General features: G+C 47.8%; 1 protein-coding gene across 4 annotated transcripts in view; it reads left to right on the top strand.

Annotated features, from left to right (window-relative positions):
* Window positions 1-18,614, top strand: part of LOC105897183 (F-BAR and double SH3 domains protein 2) — a 64,884-nt gene extending 46,270 nt beyond the window's left edge. The window contains exons 11-21 of one of the 4 annotated variants that reach the window (XM_031573695.2): window positions 1,826-1,900; window positions 4,715-4,831; window positions 5,285-5,389; window positions 11,802-11,963; window positions 14,333-14,467; window positions 15,019-15,102; window positions 15,535-15,712; window positions 15,954-16,174; window positions 17,081-17,255; window positions 17,386-17,480; window positions 17,879-18,614. In XM_031573695.2, coding sequence (XP_031429555.1) covers window positions 1,826-1,900; window positions 4,715-4,831; window positions 5,285-5,389; window positions 11,802-11,963; window positions 14,333-14,467; window positions 15,019-15,102; window positions 15,535-15,712; window positions 15,954-16,174; window positions 17,081-17,255; window positions 17,386-17,480; window positions 17,879-17,980 — 1,449 coding nt within the window. In that variant the 3' untranslated portion in view covers window positions 17,981-18,614. Of the gene's footprint in view, window positions 1-1,825; window positions 1,901-4,714; window positions 4,832-5,284; window positions 5,390-11,801; window positions 11,964-14,332; window positions 14,468-15,018; window positions 15,103-15,534; window positions 15,713-15,953; window positions 16,175-17,077; window positions 17,256-17,385; window positions 17,481-17,878 lie in introns of all 4 variants that reach the window. The other 3 variants (XM_031573694.2, XM_031573697.2, XM_031573696.2) reach the window with 3 other exon arrangements.
* Window positions 18,615-20,966: the final 2,352 nt, after the last annotated feature.

The raw sequence follows: 20,966 nt of genomic DNA, 5'->3' as shown, positions 1-20,966 counted from the left end.
CTCTCTCTCTCACACACACACACTCACCCCCCCTCTCTCTCTCTCTCTCTCACACACACACACACTCGCTCTCTGTCTCTGTCTCTCTAGCTCTCTTCACACACACTCTCAGGCCCAGCCCCACGTGTTGTCCCCACTGCATCACTCACTGCGCGCTGCGTCTCCACCCCCCCCCACCCCCTGCTGCTAATGGCTGCTCATTTCTCTCCCGTGTGTCGGCGAGCCCAAGGGGCCGCTGCTCCGTCCCGACTCCTCCATCCCCCCCCGGGTTCCGTTACGTAACAGGAATGTGAGCACCGTGCCGCACCGCACCGCTCTATGCCGCGTGGGAATCCAGAGTCTGTGGCAGCCTCAGCAGAAAAAAGCCCTCTCTCTCACACGTCGAACGGCTTCATCATCCACACAACCTCCGGAAGGCCCTCAGATCTCTTAGTTCAGTTTGCCACAGATAGAGGCATTCACAGAGTCCCCCATCTCTCTGTCTCGGTCTCTGTCCTGTCCTGCTGGAAGGGGACTGGGATGATGGGGATGAGTCATCTGTCAGAGACCATGAGCTCAGACCCCATATGTTCATTAATTAGTTAGAAGCTAATTAGTTAAGCAAATGAGGTAATTTCACAAATGAATATGTGCTGACAGTTAAAAAATGGACCGTGTGTGTGTGTGTGTGTGTGTGTGTGTGTGTGTGTGTGTGTGTGTGTGGGGAGGAGGAGGTCAGGGCTCACTGTAGAGTGTTTTTCCTGGGGTGGAGTTAAAAGAGCATCGATTCAATGATATTGGAATGTCAGCCATGCAGGGATATGTAGTAATCCCTCTCTCTCTTTGTGGGCCTTTTGAGTGCTCTTAACTTTGCATGTGTGCATGTGTGCGTGTGTGTGTGTGTTGTGTGCATATGCACACACATTCCCATCCAAGGTCTCGGTACACTTAAGCTCTCACACATGCGCGGCCATTTTGGTTTCTCACACACTCTGACTCAGGCTGAACACACTAAATACATGAGCATTCTGTCTCACGTCACTGTCTATCTGTCTGTCTCTCTTTCTTTTACTCTTTCTCTCTGTCTGTTGGTCTCTCTCTCTCTCTCTCTCTCTGTCTCTCTCTCTCTCTGTCTCTCTCTCTCTCTCTCTTTCACACACACACACACACACAAAATCATACACACAATTATCACCCTCTCACACACCTCTAGCGGCACCTGACAGGGGTCCTTTCCTATTTCTGTCTGTGATTAACACTGTTACTAATTATGAACCCCGCTACACACTAACACTGCTGCAGATTGTGTTTGCTAGTGTGTCCCTGGAGTTCTCTAGCACTCCAATTCCTGTCTCGCTTTCCTCACTGACTAGAGGGAATCACTAATGCAACCTTTACCTCCATTTTCTGAATGTAGTTACTGTATGTTCCTCCTAACATAATGCCTTTCTTTTTCTAGCGGAAGCTTTCACCTCCCTCTCTCTCTCTCTCTCTCTCCTTGCCCTTATTTGTAAGCTGTCTTGTCTTCCTCCTTGTTTTGTTGTTCACTTTTTCTCTCTTTAACATTTACTGTCTGCTTTATAGAGCTGACTCTTTATGTCTGTCTATTGGCATTCTCTCTCCCTCTCTTTCTCTCTCCCTCTCTCTCTCTCTCTCTTTCTCTCTCTCTGGTCAGTATTCTCTTTTCTAGCTTCAGTCTTAATGAAATCCTCTGTCTTGGTTTCTGTCCTCACTAACAATCTCTGGTGTCCCTTTAATGGCCCTGTCCTCTCTGTCCTAACTGCTGTCCTCTGTCCTCTGTCCCCTCTTCTCCTAACCCCCGTCTCTCCTGGGCGCGTGTGTTCAGACTCTAAACTCCATTGAGCAGTTGGTGGACATAGAGCCGTCTCCGGTCAGTGCCATGAGAATGACCCTGGCTCAGGTAGAGCGTCACCTCCACACACACACACACACACACACACACACACACACACAGGAGGTTCAGTCTGTCAGTCATGTCCTTGGGGAAATAAAGAATGAACCTCCTGTGTTTCCACCCGTCATCGTGTTCTGATACTTCAGGTTCGTGTCCTATGGCATGAACCCAAAAGCTATCACCAGACCTGTCACCCATTGCATGCCAGTGTCCTCGCAGTGCATGATGGGAAGGATGCCACGCTGTTCTGTTCTCCTTTAATCTGTTCTCACCAGTCCTGCTCTTGTTTTGCATGTCTGTGTATATCATGATAAAATCTATCTCACACACACGCACGCATGCACACATACACACACGCATGCACCCACACACACACACACACACACACATGCATTTACTTAGCTTAGCTGTTGAGCTACTGATATTCTAGGGAGTGAGTTGACATGAGGGCACAACTGAGGGGATGTTTTTGATGAACATGGAAAGAAAGTGGATGAGCACGTCCTTACAACAGAGAGAGTTGGAAAGCGGTGTGCTTGTAGTCATTTTAACCCTAATTGTCCACATAAAATGGCTTCATGAAACTGTCTGGTGCGGTCTGCACGTCACACATGGTCCAGAGCTGCGCTGCTGTCACGCGCTTCATTCCAATGTGAACAGTCATAGAGGAATCAGCGCGCCCAGTCTCCCCCTGCAGCACGAGCCTCCACGCTCGCTCACTCCCACAATGCACCTCTCCTCTGTTGTTTTGGAGGCAAGGTTAAGAGAGCCACATGGTTGTGATTTAGGTCTGGACCAAGATGGAGAGAGAGAGAGAGAGATGGAGGGAAAACGAGAGACAGAATGAGAGAGAAAGAAAAGAGGGGGAGTCATGTGTTTCTCATCTCCTTCCCCTGCAGCTCCCCCCCCCGCCCCCCCGGCTCAGTGTATTATAGAGCCATGGCACGTACAGCCAGCCCAGCCACACTGATGGAGGCGCACTCTTTGGCCAGACACAAAATGATGATTCTCCTCCTCTCTCTGTCTTCCCTCTCTCACCTCCTTTGCCTTCGCTCACTTCCCCTTTCGCTCTCAGACTCTCTTGTTCCCTCTCTCCCTGTCTATCTGTTCTCTTCTCTTTCTCTGTCTCTGGCCAGTGTAGCCTGTTCCCATTGTCTCATCAGATCTCCAGCTAGTAGTCTATGCTCCCCTGCTGAGTGTGTGTGTGTGTGTGTGTGTGTGTGTGTGTGTGTGTGTGTGTGTGTGTAGCTGGTTGGTTCACTTCCCGCCGCTAACATGATTAGGTGGGGAAGAATCGATAAGTCGACACCAGTGCAGTGAACAATGCTCTCATTCGCAGGAGAACACAAAGAAAACGCACACATGCTCCATGAAAGAGGGCAGAAACAAGTACACTAAACACACACACACACGCAAACTCTAGACTAACAAACAACACATGCTTTTTGGAAGAGCACAGAGACGAGTACATCAAACTCACATGCACGCACACACACACACACACACACGCACACACACACACACACACACACGTACACACACAGACTCACAAACACGCACACACATACGCGCACACACACGCAGCAGACTAACAAACAACATATGTTCTGTGGAAGAGCCCAGAGACAAATTCACCAGGTAATCTGCCAGTGCAAGCCCACAAATACACACACACACACTCCTCTAGACTGAGAAAGAAACTGTCTCATCGCCCCGTGTGTGTTGTCACACTCGGCACGAGAAGAGAGGTCACAGCCCATCGGCCTCCCAATCTTATGATACAGTATGGATGGTCTCAGAGGAGACTGAGTAGGCTACCATCTGTACTCATTAGTACAGCTCCCATTTCCTATGCAGGCCCTGCCTGAGGGCTGGCCATGGACTGGGGGAAGGAGGGTGGAGAGAGGGAGAGCGAGGGAGGGACGACTAAATTGAGGGAAAGAAAGAGAGAGAGAGAGAGAGAGAGATAGAGGGGGAGAGAGAGATATAGGGGGCCTCCAGGAGGGAGCCCCCCTGACTGCATTGCAGAGGGCTGGAGGGGTGCTGAGAGGCCTGGAAGAAAGGAGTTCTGTTGACGGAGGCCTCCTCTGCAAGGCACACACTGCTAACATACATGCTGTACGCGTCTGACGCAATAGCACACTGGTGCTACATACTTAAACAGCCAGCATGCCTACGTCTACACAAACACTTAGTGACTTAGTGACGTAGTATTTATATCCAACTCATCTACATACTCTATAGAGGCGCATATATGTCTATAAACACACACACACAAACACACACACTCAAACACACACACAAACACACACACACACTTCCACATAGTAGGTCAGGAGGAGCGCTGTGGCTGATTTTTGCCTTTAAGCCCCGCGGTCCAAAGCTGCTTTGCATGGGGCTCGTCTTATCTGCCGCATGGCTCCAGATCCCATCCTCCCTCTCAGACTGTCTGCCACCGCTGTCATCACCGACGCTCCCCCCCCCCTCCATCCCTCCATTGCTTCATCCATCCATCCATCCATCCATCCGTCCATCCGTCTCTCCCCCCATCTCCAGTGTTTACATCAGCAGGCAATCCCTCCGCAGCTTCATCCGCGCGGCCCCCGCCTGCCTCGGGTTAATCTCCCTTAAGATCGGAGAGGGGAGGACAGGGGGGGCTTTACCGAAGGGAGTAGCCTTAGCCTGCGGAGTCCAAGCAGGGAGGAAAACTGGCCTAAGACCAGTGTTTACAGCCCTGTGGGGATGGTGGGTGATGGGGGAGGTTTTGCGATGCCCTGTGCTTCCTTCCAGCGGTGACGGAGGGTTCGGTGTATGTTTCAGAGTCGGCAGCTGGAGTCGGACACGGGCACCACGGAGGAGCACAGCCTGAACAAGGAGGCCCGCAAGTGGGCCACGCGCATGGCCAGAGAGCACAAGAACATCATCCACCACAAGAGGGTACGCCACACACACACGCACACACACACACAAATATGCCTCAGGTTCTCAACTGTACACGCATGTTCTCAGAGAGTTTGTGTGTGTAAAAGGCAAAATGTCAGGAACACCCCCCCCCCTCCACACACACACACACACACACACACACACACTCACAGTCACAGATATGTGTGAGCTTTGAATTATGGGGGAATCATGTATGCCATTGGGGAACTTCCTTCCACTTCCTCTGCTGAGAGTGAGAGCTGGTCATTGGTATTGGTCAGTGTTCATTGGTATGATGATGCTCAAAATCCACCTCACCTGAAGTCCACCTCAGCATTGCAGAGAGGAAAGAGTATGATTCCTGTGGTGTACTTGACAAAGTGTGAGAAAAATAAAACCTGATTGTCTCACATGGACTGAAGCAGAGCCTGATTGGCTGCTTGATTGATTGACTGCTGTGCTGTACAGGCTCTGGAGGAGTGCGAGACTCTCGGGATCCCGCCCACTGAGCAAGGCCGCAATGACCTAGAGCTAAAGATCGAAGAGGCCAAAGAAAACATCCGCAAGGCTGAGGTACAAATGATGATGTGTTTGTGTGTGTGTGTGTGTGTGTTTTAGTGTGTGAGAGTTTCATATAAAATAAGCATTTTAGTATTCAAGTCTGCATGCATGCACAGGTACGTATTTTGTAACATTTGAATCCAACCAAAAAAGATGGGTAAGGAATCAATAAGGCCAAAGGAAACGAAGGAGGGTGCTGGGGCCCTTTCGTCGTAGGGTTGAAGCTAAGTTAATCAATTGGCCTTTTAGCCCGTTAAGATTAGCGAGCTGATTGAGAACAGCAAATATCGGTTCGTTAACGGCTGATCCGCATCCAAATCATGTGGTTAATTTCAACCAGGCTAAACTTATCATGGCATTTGCGCGTGCACGTCCTACTTCAAAAGGCAGGAAAGGTCGATCACCAAAACCATGATTTTCTAACGGTATAATGGTTCTAAACTCAAAGAAAAGGGCTCTTTTTTTCTCCGCTGGCGAGTAGGAGATGAACATGAACGCTTATGAAGAATACAAGACCATAATTATGGCAAAATTCAACACCACCACCGCTGTGAGAGCAAGGTGTGTTGGGATGTTTATAGGGTCATATCTATGTATGAATACCTGACGACAAGTGTCAACTAGTACAGAGGATCCCTCTACCGGTTCGGAACTGCAAGGTTGCTAGTTCAAATCCCCTCACCTCCTTCCTCGATATAGTTTTACATTTTCTTGTAAGTCGCTTTGAATAAAAGCGTCTGTTAAATGACTAAATGTATTAATAACAAATGCAATAAATTGAAGCAGTGAAAATAAATTGTCTGTATTTCTCTCTATGCTTATCATGAGTCCACCTTAATCATTTTCTACAATAATGATATGCTATGGTGTACTAATAACGCTCATATAATTATGAGTGCTTTGTTCTCCGCATCACCGACACTACAAAAATGTACCACTCGCAAAAAAGCGCAAGAGAGTCAATGTTCGACTGTGGTGTTTGCAATAAATGACTCGAGAAGGTCTTGTAAATTAATGATTCCTTGTCGGCTGAATCGGTATCTAATATCAGTCCTTGGTCAATGGGATCGCTCCTTTTTCCGGGGGTGTGGCAAGCTTATCCAGCTACACTTGAGTTAGCCTGCGCTGGAGCAGGTTAGTGCTAATCGATATGTTACTATGGTGATTTATCAAAAGTTGCTTCCACGAACCAAAAAGAGGGGCGTTTTTTATCTTAGCCTGAAAATTTGCTTGCTAAACCGCTTAGCGAGCTACGACGAATACCCCCCTGCTGTTACTGCTACTGTTGTTGTAGTTGTTGTTGTTGTTGTTGAGCAGTCTTTTTGTAATGACTCCATTTACCTTCGCTGCCCGAGCCGCGCTGCCTCCCCCTTCCCCGCTGGAGTTCTCCCTGCCCCGCATTGATCCACGCAGAGAGCAGCCTGCCAGTCTGCACAAGGGATCAATGCATCTCAGCCCCAGCTGAAAAACAAAACAAAACAAAGCCTCTCACCTTCCCCTCTGCTCCAGACCTCATTACCTCTCACGCCCCCTGGTGGCCACAGGGCCAAACGTACTCAATTAATGTCCATTTAGGTGTGAGAGTGACAGAGACCAGTGTATCATGCAGATGACAGCAGGAGCAATCCTGGTTGCACCCCACCCCCCCACAGTGTTGACTGCATAAAGCTTTCGCTTCAGAAAAACTACGTCTGAAGGCTTCCTCCTCCAAGTCTCCCATTAGTTTATGAAGCACTGTTAAATATTTAATCAGCCTTATTAAGAACTAATGGACATAAAAGAAGGGAAAGCAGGGGGCCTCAGTAGTAAATTTGAGACGACCAAGCTTTTGTTTTCCAGGGAAGTGCAGAATAGCCAGCAGGAAGTGTGCTTTGCATCAATTATTAAAGGGTTCAGTTTACTCCACACTACCCCAGTCAAGAGCCCTTTTGTGAGATATATCCCCCCCCCCCCCCCCCCCCCCCCCCCCCCCCGCAGATTTCAACGATAGAACTGGACAGATGTGTAACAAATGCGAGTAACTTACACTGTGTGTTTTAATTAGGGTTTCAGGGACTAAAATATCAGCTCATAAGAATGAATTGTGTGGTCTGTATTTGAGTTGCATGGAGGCTAGGACTCTTGTAGTATGAAAGTGGAACTATTCTGTTCATTCTGTGTCTATTCACTCACACATACACACATACAGACACACACACACAAACACACGCACACACACTTACAGATATTCCTATTATTGCATCAGGCATGTGTTGATACGGGGGCATCACATCCTGTGACTCAGTCCCACACAGCCTCTGTCTGGTGCGGGGGCTGGCAGGTAGGATGCTGCCCCCTCCATCAGCTCCACCCTCCCCTCCACCCACTCTCCAAAACGTCCGCCGGAGGCTCGTCTCTGTCCCACCCTACGGTGATGGCACTTAAAGACGGCAGCCCCTCTCTGCCTGCTCAGTCTGCGTCTGAAGATGACTGACTGTCGCTGAGTGAACCTGATCAAAACGGCAGGCCTCGGTGTGTTCAGTGTCACGTTTGATTATTGGTTTTGTCGGGAGATGAGAGAGCGTGTCATCTGCGTGTCAGGTCCCCGACTTGAGTCGTATGGTTTTGACATCTCGTCACGGCTGCCCATCTGCCAGCTGAGCTGAGCTGTGCTGCCTGCGTCTCAGTGGTTGTTACGGAGACACGGAGAAATTTGCGAGACTTCACAAACCCGTTTGATCCTCAGGTCTCTCGGATTGGTCTTTGATGGGGAAGATTTCCCAAATAGCGGAAAAAAGGAATCTGAAGCCATCAGAGCCTTTCTGATGAAGAAATGCAGTCAAATTTTTCTCACCCTTTCCCTCTTCCAAAACGCTGGTGATGGGAATGATTCAGGATCAATAGGCCTGGTGATTGCTTCTAGCTATGTTGTCCCAAAGGTAACTTTTCTCTCTGCTGAAATGCCGGCTTCTCCCCTCCATAAGTCTCCAGACCCCTGTGCCAGCTTCCATGAGTCAGAGGCAGAGCGCTTTACAGGGGGAAATGTGGCAGGTTCTTTTGGCTCCTTTGAATCAGTCCCCACTGCTTGGTATTGTTGGTGGCGGCATGTTTTATCAGCTGTTTGCAAAAAGAACAGCAGCAGCAGTATCATGTTGTGCCAGCACTTCCTTTGTTGTAAAAAGGCCTTGACAGTGAAGGCACGTATAATTCCTCTATGTGTGCCAGTGTTAATTTTGGCAGCTATTTTCGATTTAGTCTTAGTCTTTAGACGAAAATGCATATTAGTTTTAGTCACTTTTAGTCATTTTTATCCTCCTTAGTTTTAGTCGACGAAGTCTCATTACATTTTAGTCTAGTTTTAGTCACATTTAAAAGTCCATCCTATAGCCACATTAAACTCCTTTCCTTCCCTTCTCAGGCCCGGGGACCCCTTGTGTAGTGTCTACAACTGCATAATAGTCAAGCTTGCAGTACTTAAACTGTGGATGCAATTAGTCTCTAAGATACAGATCTCCTAGTATATGCCTGCTGAATTCCAATGAATTCAATGTAAATAATAATTTTAAGGCAATACTTAATTAACAGTATTATTATTAAAATATAAGAGAATATCAAGTCTAGATTTTGAAGATTCAAATGATAACACAATACAACTACTATGCCTACCTGGCCTTAGTTAAATCAACCACATATCCTCCATATGAATTGCTGTGCAATCTGATAACCAACATATTTAGCTAGACGGATAGTTTGAGAGTTGAAAGTAGTGCCAATGATAATAACAATCGCATAAATAGACAAGGATATGTAAACAAATCACATATTCATTTATTTTTTCTTGATGTCATGCGTGGCCTGTCCTATAGTCCAGAGGTCTTCAACCGGGGGTCCGCGACCCCCAGGGGGTCCGCGGAGGTACTGCAGGGGGTCCGCCAAATTATTTCATCTGAAGCATTTTTTCCCTCTTCCAAAAATTAAAAACGTCCAAAAGACTACATAAACATAAGCAGAACGTAAAAATTGCTTTCTATTCCTTAAAAATAATACATAGGCTACCCATGAGTCTTCACGCGATCATTTGATCATAATGGCAACATATGCACGTTTAGCTACATTTAGCTATCTGGTGCCAAAAGACGTTACCTGCCATAACCATACAATTTGAAATAATTGATCGTTTTGTAATTTCTCGGAACAAAAGCTCCTCGTCAGACATCACTGATGGCGGTTCAGATGATCTACCTTCAGAGGATGCCAACACCCCTTTCATGAACAGCAAACGGGAGAAGACACGTAAATATTCAGAGAATTATCTGAAGTTTGCCTTCACCTACAAAGAGGCCGATGGTGGAGAATTAGCAGTGTGCGTGGTTTGCTCTTCCATGCTTTTAAACGAAACTATGAAACCATCAAAGCTGCAACGACACTCAAAGACAACCCATGCTCACTTGAAAGAAAAAAAACATTTAATATTTCCCGTTTAAAATCTTTTGAGGGCCAGCAGACCTTGATGAGACAATCAGCCAAAGTGTGCGAGCTAGCTTTAAAAGCCTCTTATCAAGTTGCATTACGTGTCGCTCAGACCAAACAGCCATACATAATTGCGGAAAGTTTAACATTGCCAACAGCTAGTGATATGTGCAAAACAATGTTTGGGAAGGATGAGTAGCCTCTGTAAAAAAAAAACTGAAAAGCATCCCAATGCCCACACTATTGATGAATTGGCAGCTGATGTGAGGGCACTACTAGTCGCAAAACTCCCGAAGGCAGATTATTTAGCACTACAATTAGATTAATCCACCGATGTGTCAAACGACGCTCAGCTTTTAGCTTTTTTGTGATTTGTCGACCAAAATGAGATGCAGGAGGAATTTCTATTGTGTAAGCAGCTGCCTGGAGGTAAAAAAAAAGTTCAGAGATTTTCAAAGTAATCGACAATTTTTTTCGTGAACATGATATAGCCTGGCCAAAATGTGTCGCGATGTGCACAGACGGTGCAAGAGCCATGTATGACGCACTGCATGCTTCATAGGGAGAATGTTGTTGCCAAAGACATGAATGATGAATTCAGAAACGTCAGATCTCTCACTAGGTATGAGATATTTCATCCGTACTTAAGCTTCTCAAGCTACTTAATTCTTTGTCCCTGCCTAATTGAATACAGAGTGATGGCTAACTGTAAGGGAGAAAAAATGTCAATAATAAACAGAATAAATTGAAACGAGTTGTGTGTCACAGATGATTTGTAATTCTGTTTAAACATGTGTAGGGGAGTGTGTGTGTGTGTGTGTGACTGACACTTAGTTCCAAATAAATGATATGAATATCAGGCCCAAATTCGGGGGTGGGGGTCCCTGCTCAGTGTCTCTCTCAGCCAAGGGGTCCTTGGGCTGAAAAAGGTTGAAGACCCCTGCTATAGTCCATTCTGCAATGCGTTTACTAGCTAGTTATCGATAGCTAGTATAACTTAGCTAGCTATCGATAGCTAGTATAACTTAGCTATGCTACCTCATAGTTAGCTAACGTTAGCTAGCTAAACGTTTTGGAACTCATTTGCCAAGCCAAACGGGAGGTTTCAATCGAAAATGACTAGCTAGTTATCCAAGCTGACACAACCTATACACTCGACTGCCCCTTTGAAGTTAACTTAACGTTGGCTAATATATTCTAATAACTAGTTAACATTAGCTAATTATCATGGACAGTTACTCGCTAATTTACCTTGGCATAAATTGCAGGGTTGTATTGTGCGCTTTCAGGTGCCTCTTGTTGTGTTCTTCCCACCTATTTTATAGCCACAAGGGTTCTCGCCGGTTATTGCGGTGCATTGTGTTTTATTTTCTGTCAAGTTATAAATAAAGACTGTCCAGATATCTATTCTTATTTTTCTTCCAGTAGCCTACCGAGTGCCTGAACTTCAGCCATCATGACGTTTGTTAGGGCGTCACTTGCATGTCTGTCTGGGCATCAGGGAGTGGAGGAGGGATAGATACAGGACCGGGCAACATTCAACCAATGATGTGCATACAAGTTTAGAAAAAAAAAAAAATGTGACTTAGTCAACCACCAACATTTTCGTCTCGTCTCGTCTCGTCAACGAGAGTTAAAATAGATTTAGTCATAGTTTTTATTTTTAAAGATCCGTTTTCGTCACGTCTTAGTCTCGTTTTAGTCACGGGAAAAAGGTCGTTAACTAATATTTTTCGTCAACAAAATTAACACTGATGTGTGCACACCTGCGTGTTTGAGTATCTGTGTGTGTGTGTGTGTGTGTAATTGAGTCTGTCAGAGTATCTCTTACCACCTTGTGCTTGTGTCAGTTTGTTGTCAGTCTTAAATACAATAATCTCAGAACTTTCAATTCGTTTTTTTATATGCAATGCATACATTTGCATCTAAATGTAAATTCAGTTCATGTGTCTAAAATTCTTTCTCTCTCCAACAGACCGTAAAACTTAAGGCCGAGGCTCGTCTAGACCTGCTGCGGCAGGTGGGTGTTTCCGTGGACACGTGGCTGAAGAGCGCCATGAACCAGGTGATGGAGGAGCTGGAGAATGAGCGCTGGGCTTCACTGCCCACCCTCACCACCCATGACCCCACTCTCTCGGTGAGCCGCCTCCGTCCACCCCCCCCCCCCATCCCTCCACCCTCAACCCCAAATCCCCTCCTCCTGTCTCACATACGGGCCCCTCGCTGGGACCCTGGCCTGCCTTAAGCCCCTTCAGGTTCTCCCCCAGCATCCCTGTGCTTAGCCAATGAGAGCCCACCCAGATGAGCACACAGAGCTGCCCAGCTGCCTCCTCAGCATATGTGAGGGCCCCTCAGGGGGCCCCTCCTGCATCGCACCACTTCATTCTGTGCTCTTTGTTTTTGGGCGGGCGGTCGCAGTAGGGGGCACAGGCGCAGCATATTGTGGCCGTCAGCTCGTCGGTGTACACGCTCCCGCCCCCACCTCTCTCCGGAACACCGGGCATTGTTCCCTCGTTCCCTACACAAACAGGGCTGTTCGGTGCCTGCCGGCACACACCCACTCACCCACCGCTCATGGCTCGCTCCCCGCCGCCGCCGCCTGCTGTTTCCTGCCGCCTGTCAGCGGCATTGTGTGCTGCCCGCCAGCCCCACTTCCACAGCCACCTCCAGCTGCCCTCCACAGACAGGCAGACAGGACAGGGCAGGCCAGAGAGCTCTGAAGCCCCCCCACACACAGCCCTCTCCCCTGGGCAGAGTAAGCCACTCCACTCCCCCCCTCAGATACCTCATTGCTCATGTTTTTATAGAGAGAGAGGAGGGAGGGGAGCGCTGTGACCTTCAGCTGTCTGCTGCAGTAACCTATCCCAGTGAGCGCTGATGGCATTACTGAGGGCCGCAGCCAATGAGAGCACAGAGTGATGAAAGGAATTAGTGAGGCTGTGATAGATCTGTGGGGCCTTTTTTTGTTTGTTAACGTGGTGCTATCAGATGCTGTGACGCAGACTCTACCTCATCAGTAGTCATTGTGCGAGATGAGCGTTTTGTTATCAACGTTTCCAGTCACGCTCCGAACGGCAGTGTGTTCGGCTGGCCCTGCGTCACAAGTTACAGGATGTCACTGGCCCGCTGTCATCAGAGAGGCTAATCATTATTGTCAATCAAATGAATGTCAGCGTTTGCCTGGCAGATTCCTTGTGGTCGCTCGTGTTTGCTGTGTGGCTGGACTATACTGACACCTGCTGGGCACTGAGCAGAATAGCCTCATTAAGACGTAATCAAATTCAGTGATCAATACGGAAGAAGGGAGGGGAAAAATGTTTCTTGATTACTCTCTCTTTCTAGACATCTGAAGCTGTGACCCTGTTTTAGGTGTGTGTGTGTGTGTGTGTGTGTGTGTGTGTGTGTGTGTGTGTGTGTGTGTGTGTGTGTGTGTGTGTGTGTGTGTGTGTGTGTGTGTGTGTGTGAAATACACCACATTCCCCTCACTAAGCTGAGGGACTTTTCTTGTCCCCGAGTTGCAATTGATATTCTGCTCGTCACATCGTACTGTACCATGGTAAAAACACCAAGACCAAGATAGCACCGGAGAGAGTGAGAGAGAGATAAGGATGGAGAGATGAGTTGATGAAAAAGAGAGATGGACTGCCATCAGATGGAGCTATTAGCCTCTGCACAGGGTTCCTCTAATGAGCTGCCTTCACCCCTGTCCTGTGACCTGACAATGACTTCAAAAACAGTTTGTCAGGAAAAAAACATTAAGTACACAATGTATCTGAACATAGAGAATTCAGCTTGTGCAGCCATTGTGACTAATGTTCTTTAGATTAGGTCAGCTGTCTAGTCATCCACTTTTGTATCTCTCCATCATTCCCTCGGCGTCCTCTCCTTCACGGTTTGTTGTTGTTGGAGGACGTAGAGACGCTGTAATCCGGATAAGACAATAGGGTTCAGGCCCTTCTCTGCTCCATAGTCAGGGATCCCTTACAGCCTGCGCCACCTGTTCCTATTCAGCACTCCCAGGGGAAAGTCTAAGCGCTCCGAGTTTACAGAGTCAATAGAGCAGTGCTGACTCAACAAACACACACACACACACACACACACACACACACACACGTCCAATGACGATCACCTAGAATAGTTCCCGCCCTCTATTTGTGTGCATGTGTCCTAAGGACTGGGTGGATAGTGAAGCAATGGTCACCTGATCTCCTGTAGCCTCTCGTGTGTTTCTCCTGGAGGAGGTGTGAGGGTGGGGAGGGGGCGGAGGTGGCTCTTATCTTCTTCATACCCATAACCTGCAGCCTCTCCACCAATCAGAAACAAGCCTTTCCGTGGGAGAGTTGGGGATAAAGAGATGCATGTCCTGAGCCTCCCAATACGCTTCAGCCTCAGACAGACTGATATAACGCTGGAATTCAGACCGTGTGGCCACATTTCACTCCCAACTGCTTTGTTTTGACGGTTTTTGGTGTTGCTGACCTCTGGCCGTCTACGTTGTGCCTGTAGACTGCGGTTGATCTGGAGCGAGAGGACGGGGAGGACCTGGAAGAGAACATGGAGGTGTTTGACGACAGCAGCTCCAGCCCGTCAGGAACGCTGCGGAACTACCCCCTCACCTGCAAGGTGCTCTACTCCTACAAGGTACCGTGGCAACCACTCTCAAAACACTCATATGCATTACACACCCACCTTCAACCATTACACCACCACCTTTGTGAAGGAAGTCCGTAGTTTTAAGTCTTGAAACATTCACTAATGTGGACAGGGGGAATACAATGGTTAGACAGTGTGATAATGTTTTTCTGATAACATATCAAGTTCTCCCTCACACTTACCTAAGCGCTGTGTGCTAAACAGTCTAATGTTTAACCTTCAAAGCCAGCCTTACGCAATGAAAATGTGGACTTCAGCGTGTTGTTCGCGTACACACTCACACTGTTCCCACATCTTCTCCATCTGTATTGGAGTGTATTGTGGAATGTGGAGTGTGTGTTGAATATGTGAAAACCAGCAAGTTGTGTGCTGACACATATGTTTTGTGTGTGTGTGTGTGTGTGTGTGTGTGGATGTTGTGTTTGAGGAGAGTTGGATTTTGTAGTTCCTTTGTTGATGCCTGTATTTCTCTTCTGTGTTGGGCGAAGTTTGAGATTGTCCCAGGATGTGGTATTATATGCTGTGGTGTCTCCTGGCAGGCGTCCCAGCCCGATGAGCTGACCATCGATGAGCAGGAGATGCTGGAGGTGATTGAGGACGGAGACATGGAGGACTGGGTGAAGGTAACAGCAGCAGATACCAACACCGCTCTCACTCACATCAACAACAGAGCCCACAAACACTGCACTGGAATCAGTCAATACGTCATGTTTACTCTGTTGAACAGTTCAGTTAGAATCAAGGTCCAGAAGAGGTCAGGGACCTCATAGTAATGCATTACAATCAGCTTTGATGGATCAGGGTGAGAGATGAAACCTGGTGGATTGGAGAGCTCGGTTCTGACCTTTATTCTGCCTTTGTTGCATTCTGTCAAATAAAATCTAGACTGATGAAAACTTGAGATAGATCTAACCGAGTAGATTGAACAACAGAGCAGCCATGGACAGACCTGGCAGTGAGCTCTCCCTTACACCAGGCCAGTCTGCCTTGCTTACGTTCCGCTGTAAAAATGCTTTCTCACGCGTATGCCTGCTGCTGGTTCTGTGATGTTCTAGGCCCGGAACAAGACGGGCCACGTGGGCTACGTGCCAGAGAAGTACCTGCAGTTCCCCACCTCTAACAGCTTACTGAGCATGCTCCAGTCCCTGGCCACTCTGGACACACGCTCACACACCTCCAGCAACTCCACCGAGCCCGAGCTGGCCTCAGGCAGCACCAACGGAGACGCCAGCAGTGAGCCTCTCCCTCTCTCTCTCTCACACACACACACACACACACACACACACACACACAAACACATTAGCACAGAGGACACAGAAAACAGGCCCATCAGCAGTGCTCTGTGCTTTTAGACCGCATGCAATCAAACAAACACAAAATCATGCAGAACTTAACACCTATAAAACCTAGTAAGGTTCTCATTTTTTTTCTCTCTCTCTTCTCTCAATCCCATTTCTTTCCCTCCCCGTGTCAGTGAGCTTTGTGAAGGCCATGTATGACTATGAGGCCCAGACAGACGACGAGCTGTCCTTCCCCGAGGGGGCCATCATCCGCATCCTGAACAAGGACAACCAGGAGGACGACGGCTTCTGGGAGGGCGAGTTCAACGGCAGGGTGGGCGTGTTCCCCTCTGTGCTGGTGGAGGACCTGAACACCTCGGAGAACGGAGACTCCCACTGGGGACACGACGCACAGGTAACACAGGCCCAGCTGGCTGTCAATCATATCACACAAACACACACAGTCTGACTGGGCACAATCCTCACTTTTTTACTTTGACTTTTACACAGACGTCACTTTGACTTTTACACAGACCTTACATTGACTTTTACACAGACGTGACATTGTCTTTTACACAGACGTCACTTTGACTTTTACACAGACGTTACATTGACTTTTACACAGACGTGACATTGACTTTTACACAGACATCACTTTGACTTTTACACAGACATTGACTGTTCGAATGTCTAAGATATGCCTGTTGTTTTGGGAGCATTAATGGTAATTCTTCTGCTAAGTCATGATTGCTTTCCGTTCCCAAACTGAGATCTCTACAGGATGTCACAAAAGGAATTGTTTTGGGACATTTCTGGGTTAGGCAAAAATGGCATGAAAGGCTTTCAGTTGAACAAGTCCGAGCCCTCCAGCCCGTGCAGTTGTCCTGATGAAGAGTGTTTATGTGAGGAGGGGCTGTATCCTTCCTGAAATTAAGATGTTTACAGGCGCGCTTTACTCTCGGGCAGAGGAAGTGGGCTGGTGGGCCTGTCATCAGAGCGCCTTTGATAAGCACTCCTAGTCCTCAGAGGAGCTTAAGTGCTCTTTGATACGGGCCCATTGCAGACGTCTAGACGAGCCAAACTTTGGCAGTCCGTCACGAGACAGAATGTTCCTGTTGGAGTTCAAGCACCTCTCCCTACGCACGTCCCCCCCCCCCCCCCCAAAAAAAACAATAATACAAACTGGCACTGCCAGTCTCTGTTCAGGATGAACGTTTTCTCTATGGAGAGTAAAACGGTCATTGAATCATGTTTACCCTGGGGTGTGTGTGTGTGTGTGTTTGTGTGTGTTTATGTGTGTTATTCCTCTGCCTCCCAGCAGGTGTCTCCCTCCACGAGGGGCCACTCCTCGTTGCCGCCGCTGCCCCTGTACGACCAGCCCCCCGGCAGCACGTACGCCAGCCCGGACGCCCCCTCGGCCCACCCCCTTCCCCGCTCGCCCTCCGTCAATGGGGAGCACAAGCTCATGCCCCCCTCCCACAAAGGGCCTGCACACAGTGAGTGTCACACAGCCTCCGAGCATGGATGGCTTTGTGTAGATCTTTTGGTCGGATACTGCCCATGTGATTGTAACGGAAATACTTACATATATGTGCTCTTGCCTCCCCTTCTCCCTCTCTCTCACAGATCATAGCTACACTTTAAGTCCAGAGAGTCCTGGATTCGCCCCACAGCCCTTGAGACTAACTCCAGATGCAGCTGGTCCTAGCAAGCTGCGTCCTGTGAGTGATCACACCTTGCCTCTCTGCTTTCTGTCCCATTCGGAGTTGATTAGCATAGCTTTAGCGAGAGTAAGAGGCCCCACTTTTTAAGTGTTCCTCGGCACTTTGTGCCAGATCTGTATGTTATCTGTATGGGGATGCTCAGAAAATCTCCATAGTCGTACAGTGGTATCTAAGCTTGACCCTAACCTAACATGATGTCTCTCTCTTCCCTCTCCTCCCCCCCCCTCTCTCTCTCTTCCCCTTCCCCTCTCTCTCTCTCTCTTCCCCTTCCCCTCTCTCTCTCTCTCTTCCCCCCTCTCTTTCTGTCTATCTCCCCCTCCTCTCTCTCCCCTCTCTCTCCCCCCCCCTCTCTCTCTCTCTTTTCCCCTCTCTCTTTCTCTCTCATCCTTCTCCAGGTGCGAGCAGCGCCACCTCCACCCAAACAGCAACAGCAGCAGCAGCAGCAGCAGCGGCGCCCAGCCGAGAAGACGGAGGAGGTGGAGATCACGCTGGTGTAGCAGCAGCGCCGCCCTGGTGGCCAGAAACAACCAAACTCTCACCTCCTTCCCGCCCTCCTCTCCTCTTCCACCTCCTCCTCCTTTTTACAGGATGGAGGGCGGGTCTTAACAGGACAGCCGACCAATACCCTCGTCGTCTCATGCAGGAGGGAGGGGCGGCGCTCAAAGCCACGCCCCTAGTCTCCAGACCCTGGCATAACGCTCCCCTCCGTGTCACAGACTCTCTGGTGCCTTAAACCACTCTCATGCCAAACACCAAGCCCTCACGTCTCCTCATGCCTTCAGCCCCCGAGGGAAACGGGAAACTTGGAAGAACACCAGGAAGTGTTTTCCAAGTGTTTTCCAAACCCCAACGTAGAACTATATGGAAAAAACAAACAAACAAACAAACAAACAAACAAACAAAAACTGAACAGTGACTGAAGATTAGGAGGATCTTTTTGCATGTCGATCCCCAGCTCCCCCCACATGATGTTGATGGTGTCGTGTAATATCTGGAGTTAGCCAGTGGTGTGGTCCGAGTGCGTTCATTTAGATCTTGTGATCATAGCCGCCAATGAATCTGATATCTGATATCGAAAAAAAAAACACGTTTGTGATAACTGTCTAGATGTTCTAGAAAAAAAAAAAAGAAGTAGCTGAAGAATGGTGGAAACCATGACCAGATGATTTGGACTCTGTGCTAAAGACAGGTGGTGCGACACGCGTGACACCCAGACATGTTGGAAGGCCATGCTATGAAGGACAAAAAGACAAAAACTGTAGCCCATGCAAAACCCTAGTCGTTGACGTGTCAAAGGAAGCTTTGTATTACTGTCCGTGAGCAGAGGGACGTTTTTTTCATAACCTCCAATCAGAGGCACAGCAGACAATGGAGCAGTTGTTTTTTCTCTGTAAGGGATCAAAAATGGCCAAGATGAGCTAATTGTTTCTTTTTGAAAGTGGCTTACTTGCACATTTGTGATGGGTGAGCCTTTCATGTGATGGTGGAACAGCCGTGTGGAGGCACGAGTCTGTGGGCTTTAGGGCCTGGACAGCAGGGAGCCGAGGGGAGTGATACAGGAAGCCTTGGCCTTGGATATATGTAGTCATATCAATAACGTATTTAATGTGCAACATTAGTACAGTACATTACTGTCGTCATAGGAACGTTCTGGAAGTGTGTGCAACATTGCGTCATACATAGCATAGCAGAGTGGCCACCTTCATTTGATGAGTAGTGGATCGTTTCGTCTTTTCGAGGAGAAAAGGAGGTGTACAGAACGTGGGGGAACGAGGGGAAGGAGAGCGCGAGGAAGAGAGGGATAACGAAGGCTGGATCCTTCATTTCCCGGCCGTCTTTCCACGCTCCCCCCCCCCCCCCTCCTAACCCCCCGCGGTGACTCCTCGTCGTGTCGCAATCTCTGATGTTTGAGTAGTGATTACTTCATCGATATTATCTCTTTCAGCTCTTCGCTATGAAGTTGGGCATCTGTGCATATTACTAATATTTAGTCCTCCAAGTGAAAGGAATAAAAACAGATCACAGAGTCAAATAATGTAATCTGGTGGGAGTGGGTGTGTGTGTGAGTGAGAGTGAGTGTGTGTGAGTGAGGGAATGGGAGTGGGTGAGTGAGTGGGTGAGTGTGTGAGTGAGGGAACGGGAGTGAGTGGGTGAGTGTGTGCGGGAGTGGTCCTGTGGTGCTTCATTGGTACACACCCCTCACCTCACCAGCTCTGCCGGCAGACTATTCATTTATATACGCAAATCAATATCTGAGCATTTAGTTGAAAGTGCATTATTTTTTATTCATTTCTGTCTTTTTTCTCTCTCTCTCTCTCTCTCTCTCTCTCTCTCTCTCTCTCTCCCTCGCTCTCTCTCTCTCTCCCCCTCTCTTTCTCTTGTATTGTGTAAACACTGTTGATGACTAAGTGAGATGTATTTGGCTGACTGTTGTGGCAGTATTTATAATGGATTGTTAACCTCCTGAGGCATTCAGACTGTCTCTAGCAGAAAGACTGGCAACATGCACCAGGGGTCACTGAGTGTGCAGAAGGTTCCAGTTGGTGAGAATGGCAAGAGCTGATAGAAAAGGGCTTTGGGAGTGCCACTCATCCATACAAGGGGCAGCCTGGATCTTTAGTTGTGTGAAGTAGAAAGCTTGTCTCGTTTTTTGTTTTGTGTTTGATGTGATATTCCCCCAAGCCCTTGAGTGAGTGAGGCACACCAAGGTGTTGAGTAAACCAGCACCTTGGAACCAGTGAAAATGTCACCTAGTGTCTTTGCCCTGATTTGCCCCACAGATCTCAAAACAGGCTTTTAATTTATTGACTAATCAAAATATTCTTCCCTGTCTGAAGTGATATTTAATGCTTAACATATAAGCAACTATTCAATGTCTTTGCAGCACTTTTAAACCTTTATTTTGTGTTTTTTAAAAGTTGTGATTTTCAGTATTCTTATGGCTGCCCCTTGCCAGTGTTTTAGCTGCCCGGCATTTGCTTATTGTCGTTGAGATTGTTTGTGTCCCTTCCCATATGGGATGAGGTAGAGAACCCAGCTATGTTCATGTGCTATGCATTCGACTGCAATGCAAAAGGAATCCATCCTCCACCCTTGAGGGTGAGATGCTGGAGTGGTCTATCGTGAAAGCAAAGCTTCCATAAAATAATTCTAAAAATGTTGAACTGAAATGGAGAGAATGTGAATTATAAACAAGAAAGAAAGCTAACATAAAATGTGTCTGAAATAGTAGCTGAATGGAAGGGCAATGGTGTTGAAATATCCGCTCTCTTCATCTGTTAGCGCTCAAACACGATCGTTTCTTGTTGATCTCTTTGAGATCTTTTGAATCTTATCGAACTTGTTTTGAAGTTTATGGTTTACAGCTGTGTCCGTCGTGTCAAGAAGCTATTCTCGCCCACAAAACAAGCTTTTTTCTTATTTAATAAACAAAAAGTTGTCATCTTGAATTTTCTCTTCGGCCAGTTTCAACTTTTGAACTTC

Source organism: Clupea harengus, chromosome 9 (genome assembly GCF_900700415.2).
Source record: "Clupea harengus chromosome 9, Ch_v2.0.2, whole genome shotgun sequence".
Lineage (NCBI taxonomy): Eukaryota > Metazoa > Chordata > Actinopteri > Clupeiformes > Clupeidae > Clupea > Clupea harengus.
This window is presented reverse-complemented; position numbering and strand designations above follow the sequence as displayed.